The sequence below is a fragment of the Humulus lupulus genome, chromosome 5 (assembly GCF_963169125.1).
Source record: "Humulus lupulus chromosome 5, drHumLupu1.1, whole genome shotgun sequence".
NCBI lineage: Eukaryota > Viridiplantae > Streptophyta > Magnoliopsida > Rosales > Cannabaceae > Humulus > Humulus lupulus.
Window position 1 is genome coordinate 240,630,942 of NC_084797.1, and position 9,563 is coordinate 240,640,504.

Sequence of the window (9,563 nt, forward strand, 5' to 3'; positions counted from 1 at the left end):
ATCTCAAAACGGGGTTAAAAGAATTGAACAGACAAGGCAGAGGAAATGTAGAGATTCAAGACCATGATAGCTATCATAATATGGTTTAGATTCAACAGAAGTTGCAAAATAATCCTAGCAATATTCAACTTATTAAGGAAGAGAGTAAGGCTTGGCAGTTGTATAGAGAGGCGCACAGGAATTACATGACTTATCTTAGCCAAAAAGCCAAGATTGCTTGGCTAAAAAGTGGAGATGAGAATACAAAAATGTTTCATTCTAGTCTGAAAAAGAGAAGGCAGCAAAACACAATTTATTCTATTCAAGACCAGGCTGGTAGATGGTTTGATACTCAGGAGGTGGTTACAGCAGATTTTCTAGATTTTTATAAGTCTCTGTTGGGAACTTCTATTCCTCATAGAACTAGAATTCACAAGCGTTTGGTGCAGGAAGGGCCGTTGGTTTCTCAGGCTCAGGCAGAATGGTTGGTGCGTGATTATACTATCGAAGAGGTGAAAGATGCTCTGCATTCTATTCCGGATGATAAAGCACGGGGGCCAGATGGTTATAGTAGTGTTTTTTTTAAAGACACTTGGGATATAATAGGGGCTGAGATGACTGAAGCTATTTTGTCTTACTTGAATTCAGGATGACTGCTGAAACAGATAAATGCTTCCACTGTGACCTTGGTTCCGAAATTGTTTTGTCCGAAATCAGTGAGTGATTATAGACCCATTGCTTGCTGCAATGTGGTCTATAAAATAGCCTCTAAAATGATTTGTAAGAGATTACGAGAAGTACTCCCTGACATCATATTCGAAAATCAAAGTGGGTTTGTTAAAGGAAGGCGTATTGCTCATAATGTTTTGATTTGTCAAGACATGGTTCGGGGCTATGACAGAAGAAGTGCTAAATCAACGTGCTTGTTCAAGATTGATCTTCAAAAAGCATATGATACTCTGGATTGGGATTTTCTAAGAGAAATGCTTGAAGCCTTAAAGTTTCCAAAAAAATTTGTCAATCTTATAATGGAGTGTGTTACCACTCCTCGGTTTTCCTTTTACATTAATGGTGCTCTTCATGGTTATCTTCACGCAAAAAGAGGTTTACGTCAAGGCGACTCAATTTTCCCCCTTCTTTTTGTTATTGGCATGGAGTATTTGTCTAGAATCATGATCAAGGTGGCTAAGGAGGCTGAGTTTAAATTTCACCCTAGATGCCAGAGTTTAAAACTCACTCATCTTTGTTTTGTGGATGACCTCCTTTTGTTCTATAAAGGAGATTACATTTCTGCTCATTTGATGTTGAAAGGATTTAAGTTGTTTTCCAACTTTTCTGGTCTCAAAGCGAATATCAGTAAATCTGCGGTATATGGGGCAAGTATGGATACTAACACTATAGATAGGCTTGTGGATTTATCTGGATTTCAGAAATGTGGTTTGCCTTTTCAGTATCTTGGTATGAAAATTTGTGCTAAAGGGATCTCTAAAGCCGATTGTGTTTGTTTGGTGGATAAGATGGTTAGTAGGATTAGAATATGGAGCAGTAGGAATCTTTCTTATGCAGGTAGAATTGTTTTAATAAACTCAGTTTTTCTCTCTATAAACTCCTACTGGTCTTAATTGGTGATTTTACCGAGATCAGTTTTGCAAAGAATTACACAAGTGTGTAGAGCTTATCTGTGGAAAGGGGTTGATTGGATTTGTGGTCCGAGCCATGTATCATGGTCTGATGTTTGTCGGTCTAAATCAGAGGGAGGTTTGGGGTTTAGAGACATTGCCTTATGGAATTTTTGTGCCATGGGTAAGCATGTTTGGGATATTTCCTCTAAGAAGAACAACTTATGGGTTAAGTGGGTGAACACAATTTACATCAAGCAAGGGGATTGGTGGAATCATGAACTCCGATTGATGCTAGCTGGTATTGGAAACGGATAGTGCAAGTAAAAATAAACTCAAAACAGTGTACTCACACCATGATTTTCACAACTTTAACTTTACTATAGCGGCTCTAGTTTCTAAATTGCATTTGTTTGTTGGCAGATGGCAGTTTGCTATGATTTGGGATAGGTTTTCTATTCCCAAACATAGAGTTATCATTTGGCTAGCTCTCCTTGACAGGTTACCAACTCTTGATAGAATTCAGAGATATAAATCTCTTCAGAGTATTGCTTGTTTACTGTGTGGGAATGATGTAGAATGCCACTCTCATTTGTTGTTTGTTGTGTTAGTTCTAAAATACTGGTTGAGGTTCTGCAGTGGTGTGGTATATCTTATCAGGGGCATGATCTCAAGAACCTGCTGAAGTGGATTGGAAAAAAAAAGATTTCACAAGGCAGAAGGAAGATATTTTTCAGCTGTGGTTTACTTCATTTGGCACAGTAGGAAGTCTATTTTTTGGAACCATAATTGTTTCCCTATTGATGTTATAGTTAGGAATATTATTGGTAGTGTGTGTAAGAGGCTTTATAATATGAACTTCAGTAAGTTCAATAGGGTAGATCAGATTTGGGTGGAAGCTCTTCTTAGAGTGTGTAATTAATTGTTGGGGTTTTTTATTGTTCTTTTGTAATTGTTGTGTTGCAATACAAATCTTTCTTATTTACAAAAAAAAAATAGTTATTAGAGAGTTTTATTGTTATTGTTGTTAAAGTGGATACTATTGAGTATTTGAAATTTTTTTTACCAATACTTTTATTGAGTTATATACTCTCAATTCTTATTTGTACACCTCATTTCTAATGAAATTAAAACTCTATTTTTTTTCATTTAAATTGACTTTTTTTTAATCTCTAAAAATTATATAACAACACAAAAATAAAATAAAATAATTATTACACAATTCATTATTCATCAATAATAACCCTTTTCAAAACTTTCTATTATTTTCATTGTCTTTCATCCTACAAATGGATCTCTCTAGTCTATTACGTAAACTTATTAATCAGTCAACTATTTAGAGTGTCAGCAAATAATAAAATATTAATTGAAACACTACACTAGTAAGTAGTTACTACCAATATTCAACCCTCTAAATAAGAGCCAGTATTTGTAGCTCGAGACGAGTACTCCTTCACCAACTGACCGAAAAGAGACCCCTCCTTGTTTATGAGCTTAGTTGGCTCATCAAACTCCACCAACATCCCTGTCAAATTCACAAGTATTTCACCAGTTAAATTAAGTAGCCTACCTAATAAACAGCTAACTAGAATGAAAACAATGAATGTATAATGTTAAAAAAACTGAATTGAGGTAGAAAAGTTTAGTACTACTGATACTGACCATCACTAATGGCAAGCACCTTAGTGCAGTCCATGACAGTTGGGATTCTGTGAGCCACAGTTATGACAGTGCAGTCCACAAATTCTCTTCTTATGGTTGTCTGTAGAATGGCATCTGTTGTGTTGTCCATTGATGCTGTGGCTTCATCGAGCACTAGTATTCGACTTCTCTTCAACAATGCTCGTCCTAGACAGAATAGTTGTCTCTGTCCCATGCTCCAGTTTGTTCCTTCCTCCAACACTGCATTGCATTGCATTCAGTTTTAACATCATAAACACTTCAAATCATTATTATTATTATGATGATTTGAGTTTGTGAACTGCTGTGAAAACATAAGGATTTTTGTCAAGAGTGTTACTTACCTACGGAATCCAGGCCTTGTTCTTTCTCTTCAATGACCTCTCTCAACTGACATTTCTCAAGAACCTTTTATAATAGCAAGAAGAGAATATATAAATTTATTCTGGTTAATTTGAAGGATAAGAAAAAAAAAACACTCAATTGTAATTGGTGTACGTACCTCCCATAGTTCTTGATCAGTATACTGAGATAAAGGATCAAGATTGAACCTGACAGACCCATTAAAGAGAGTTGGATCCTGTGGAATAATCCCAAAGCGTGACCTCAAATCATGAAGCCCAATTGAACAAATGTCAAGGCCATCAACTAGTATTTTTCCTTCAGTTGGCTCTACCAAACGAAATAACACACTAATAAGAGTTGTCTTTCCACTTCCTGTGCGGCCAACAATCCCAATCTTATCTCTTCCTTCAATGATGCAACTTATTCCATGAAGAACCATTGGAGCATTTTTCCGATATCTTACCTTCAAGAAGGATGTTATATTCAAGATTAGGCATAAATATAATAATTCTGAGAATTATGATTGATATAGATGATACCCTTTTCATCAAAGACAAAAATCTAGTCATCCTCACCTTCAAATTGCATATTTCAACTTTGCCAAGAGTAGGCCAATTTTGTGCTGGTTGGTTCTCATGGATAACTTCTTCAGCTTCACTTGGAATATGCATGTATTGTTCTACTCGCTCCACAGAAATGATAGCATTTTCTAGCATACATTGGAATTGGACAGATATCACTAAGAACATGTTCAATGACAGTCCATATGACAATGCCATTCCAATGAATCCTGCCATTATTTGTAACCAAATTGTGATCCCAGAAATGCACAAGCACTAGTGGAAAACAAAAGCTTAAATGGTTGAAACAATGTTCACTCACCGGAGTCAGAAGCTTTGAAAGGAAGCAAAGTTATGGCCAACGCAAAAGAAAAGAGAACAATAGCACATAATGTTTCAAGACGTTGGATCAACCATTGGCTTGCCGAAAAGTTATGGAAATTTGAGCTAGCATCAGCATCAATAATGTCCAAGTACTTTGAGAACAATCTACCCTCCTCCTCAAAAGCTCTGATAGTCATGGCCCCAGAAATTGACTCAGCAAGGCTGCTTGCTAGTAAAGACTTGGTCGTGCCACTTATCCGCATCAATTCTTTTGCAGAAGCCAAGTAATATTTCTATTTGGTCATATATGAAAATCAATTATTGAAAATGAGAAATAAAGAAAGTTTAGTTTTCTTGCACAAGAACTACTTTGCACTATTAGATGTTGTACCTGCAACAGTATGGTAATGTAAATAATTGGCACAATCACAAACAAGACTGGCCAGGTAAGAAAAGCTAATAGTCCGAATATGGCGTATGTATTCATAGCTCCTGCACAGGAAGTTATGAACTTCAAGGGCATTTCAAGGTCGATGATATTCATATCAGAAGATACCTAAAATAGTTCCATTCAAAGGTGAGTTACAGTTAATGTTATAAAGCATAGGGTTCAGATTTGAATGGGAAACTATAACATACCCGGCTAAGTATCCTTCCCACTGGTGTAGAGTCATAGAAGGACATAGGAGCTCGAAAGAAAGAGGTCAGCAACATAGAAAATATAGATTTTGATGCACCACAACCTAATGCAGCCATTGAATAAGATCTAAACAGTAAAGAGAGTGACATGATTATCATTATCATAGAGTAAATTGCATATATTTCAGCTTTGGATATGCTGCGGTCCGAAAGTGTTGCAGCAAACAAATAAAGCTGAGCCAGTTGTCCAACTACGAAAATTAAGAAGAAGAAATTTGCCAAGGAAAAGAACAAAAATCCTTTCCCTTGCTTTAAGTACTGAATGTAGGGCTTAAAACCAGTGTCTCCCATTTCCCTCTCTTCTTGCTTAATCAATTGATCACCTGTGGATGCATTTATCTTTTCCTCAGAATCAATCTTCTCTATCTCACCCTTGGATGGTTTGCTCTTTCTGGGAAAGAGATCCTCAACAGGAGGCCTTGCAAAAGATTTAGTAGTACTACTGTGTGCATTGACTAGGTGTTGAAATTCTTCAGAAGACACCAACAACTCTTCATATGGAGCTGCTTTTAAAATCTTCCCCCCAGACATCAACTGTTCAAAACAATAAATAAAGTTGTATGAACAACTATCATATGTGATTTGAATATATAGATTAGCCACAGTTTTCTTTTTACCAAAATAGAATTGAAAGCTGGAAGGAAATCGACTTGGTGTGTCACAAGCAAGACAGTCTTTCCAGACAAAGCTCCCATGACATATTCCTGGCATGAAATCATATTAGCATCCAATGAAGAAACAACACCACAAGAGCTAAATTATCTGAGAGAGGAAGAATATTATCACATTGAATAGGCTGGTAGCAGTGTGAGCATCAACTGCACTAAAGGGGTCATCCAAGAGGTAAATATCAGCATCCTGATAGAGTGCTCGTGCCAGTTGAATGCGTTGCTTCTGTCCACCACTTAAATTGACACCTCTCTCTCCAATCTGAGTAAGATCTCCAAATGGAAGCATTTCAAGGTCCTTAACTAAGGAACACTTTTCAAGTGTTTCTTGGTACCTATCATGATCCATGGGGGAGCCAAATAAAATGTTCTCTTTTATAGTCCCCGACTGGATCCATGCAGACTGAGAAACATATGCTAACTTCCCACAAACATGCACCTGTAAATCATGAATACAGAAACATCACGTGGTAAATGTTTTTAACTCAGCAGGTATGGTTTTCAAAACTAATTTTTTTTAAATTTTTTTAATAATGATCTAAGAGTATATTAATAAGGAAAGAAGCTGAACTATCAAAAATATAATTTGTTTTAGGTAGATTTGACATTCAAAGTAGTAGAAATATGTTTGGCTTGGAAAACAAATGAAATGACTACTTACAATGCCATTGACATGGGGAACTTCTCCCAAAATTGCAGCTAACAGGGTTGATTTACCAGAGCCAACCTCTCCACAAATTGCTAACTTTTCTCCTGATTTGACTACCAAGTCAATATTGGTTAAGGTAGCCTTTGAAGAAGCACTATCCCAAGAAATTTCAGAGGATCTAATACATATGGAATGATCAAGCTCATTGCTGCTGAACTTCTGCCTTTTGTGTCTGCTCTCCAACTCAGGTGCTTCAAGAAACTTCACAATTCGAGAAAATGAAACCTTTGCTTCAACAAAGGCTCCAAATATATTAGGTATTTGCCTAATTGGCTCCTGAATTATACGCAAAGTTGCTAGAAATGTAAAAACATTGCTAGCATAGAGCTGAAATCCAAGGAGGTAGCATGTCCAAAAAGAAACAACTCCTACAAGTAAAGGAGATGACCAGAACAAAACAATATAGTACCCCTTCTGCGTCAATATTTCAGATATCCATTTGAGTTCTTCATTTCTTAATCTCTCTATGACATTCTTAAAATGTGTTTCCCAGGAATACAACTTCAAGATCTTCATGTTTGTAAGTGCTTCTGATAATTTCTTCAGCCGTATGTTCTGAGCCACCATGAACTTTGTTTGATACTCATGCTGCAACTTGACCAGTGGAGAACTTCCAAGCACAGTCAATATAAGTACAGTTAAAGCTGAAGCTGCTGCTAGCCCCACGCAATAGTAAATGAGAATCAATGAAAGAAATAATTGCAAGCTCGTCGACCATATCTGGTGAAACCAAAGTGGAAATTCACCTATCCTATAAGCATCAACGGTGACATAGTTCACTATCTCACCTGGAGAATGACTCATCTTAGCAGCATTTGAGAGTTGTAGCTGTTTTTGATATATAGCTGCAGATAGCAAAGATCTTACCTGCAGTCCAATGAGTTGTGTTCGAAAGTACCAATGCCTCTCTGATAGTGACTCTAAAATCTTTACGAGGAACAGTCCAGCAGTCAATGCATAACCTTCATATTTGAATGAATACCTACCTTCAACGATCTTAATGAATGCTGCAAGAAACAGTGGGCTACTAGTCAGGGAGAGTACCTTAATCAAAGCGAAAATCCCAGAAACCAGAAGAGCTTTCTTCTGACAGAAGAAGATTGTTGATAAAATTGGAGGAGGATCAGATGATCCCTTTGATTTCATTATGCTCAATTTCTCTGTGAATATTGAAAACAATGTCTGTGCTCGATCTTCTTGCCGCAGTTGTGGAATTTCTTCATTTTGAAGAAGTTTTTCCTTACCCTTCTTCATTAACGGATTCAACCACCAAAAGGACATTGTACTACAAAACCCACTTCCAGCAAATGGAGTTACATTATTGATTGAACTGGCTTCACTTGCAGCATCAACTTCCTCACTTTGCAACAGTGGTTCACAAGTACCAGCATCAATTACTCTATTCGTTTTTGAGTAATTGCATCTTTTATATGAGCTCAGGATCAAAAGAATTGATCCAGGAGCACATAAAATATTTAAAACCATCGTTGCAGATGATAGTTTGTCAGCTATTGCTTCAGACAGAGATGAAATGCACAGAAATGCTCCAATCAAAAAGGTAGAAATTGACAAAAATCTTGCTGTTGCAATATGTGAAAGATTCAGCATCCTTAAGCTTATTGTTAAGCTTAGCAGAAACCATGTAATGCCTTGGATTATTGCCACTAGCCATCTGTGCATAGGTGAAATGAATCCATCTGTGTTCAGTTTCTCAATTAATGTCCATATCCCAACTCCAAAATATGCCACACCCAAAAGACCATTGAAAACTGCTGAGAATACTGAAATTGGAAGTAACTTCTGAGATGCCATGAATGATACAGTCTTGTTGGATGCCACTCTATGAATAAAGGTACATAAGAAGATGAAAAGGAGCAGAAGATCAATTGATATGACCACAACATGGTTGAAACATGAATTGGGATCAATTATGGCCAAAAAACCATAACTGCAATGAGAGTTTGATCCATTTGAACACTCAAAAATGCTGCAGAACTCAGTTGTGATGCCCATCTCAGTGGAAATAGAAAGCCTGAAAAGAAGAGAAAGATATTAAAGTGAGAGCACAGGAATTTTTTTTTTTTTTGAAGCCAACTTGTGGCAGTACAGTTAAGCAAATGGGCTAGATGATGACAATCTCTGATCTCAAGTTAGACAAAAAGAAATAAGGAGGAGCCCAGTATAGATCTAATTCCAGTAATTGACAAAATATATTCTAAGCAGCTTTTAAACCTTTTACAATCACAGAAGAAAAGGAAAAAAAAAGCTTCAGTTTCTAGTTTTATGCTAATTCCACAAACTAGTCAGGTGTGTGCAAGTATAACTGAAGTGGATTCTCTCAATCTCAACTCATGGGAGGTTGTTCACTGCAGAAGTTGGTTCAAAGATTTTATAGAGTCAAAACAAGTAATGTACAGAGTTCAAAGATCTAAGAGATACGCAGATCAAAGACAAACCTGAACTGGAAATCGAAGAAGGGTCAACATATACAACTCAGTAACAAGCTCAACATAATGAGGAACAGTGTTTAGTATCTTCTTTAATTACATGTTGTACAATACTGAAAGAAACGTTCAAAGACAATTGTGTATTTGTCAATATACGATGAGTAATTATATATATTATTATGATTTGATATCACAATTCATGGTCATGAATGATGTAATCATCTTTGTCACAAATATATAATTGAGGAAATTTCTTTTGTAGGAACTGACTTTAACCACGGCTTTTTATTTGGCAGAGTATTATTTTTTTTTTATATTAATATAATTATTATATATATAAATAGTCTTATATAAAATATTATTATAATAATATTAATAATATTTTATAATATTTAAATTTATATTAATATAATTAATAAATATTTATTTTTCACGTTAAATATTTAGAATATTATATTTAAAATTAACAAAATAAACTGTTAAAACTAAAAATTTTCGTTATTTAAATATTTTTTATATAAAAGAGATGTTGT

General features: G+C 35.8%; 1 protein-coding gene across 2 annotated transcripts; it reads right to left on the bottom strand.

Moving 5' to 3' along the window:
- Nucleotides 1-2,794: 2,794 nt before the first annotated feature.
- Nucleotides 2,795-9,294, bottom strand: LOC133778546 (ABC transporter C family member 10-like). Of its 2 annotated transcripts, none has more exons than XM_062218507.1 (12): nt 9,040-9,294; nt 6,536-8,615; nt 5,993-6,313; nt 5,824-5,910; nt 5,147-5,740; nt 4,899-5,063; nt 4,506-4,800; nt 4,199-4,413; nt 3,781-4,086; nt 3,623-3,686; nt 3,261-3,500; nt 2,795-3,123 (listed from the first exon to the last, which is right to left on the bottom strand). In XM_062218507.1, exons 2-12 carry the CDS (start codon nt 8,594-8,596, stop codon nt 3,002-3,004), a joined length of 4,470 nt encoding a protein of 1,489 aa, XP_062074491.1. In that variant the 5' UTR covers nt 8,597-8,615; nt 9,040-9,294; the 3' UTR covers nt 2,795-3,001. The 2 variants fall into 2 exon arrangements, with proteins under 2 accessions (XP_062074491.1, XP_062074490.1); XM_062218506.1 differs by having other exon boundaries at nt 8,816-9,294.
- Nucleotides 9,295-9,563: the final 269 nt, after the last annotated feature.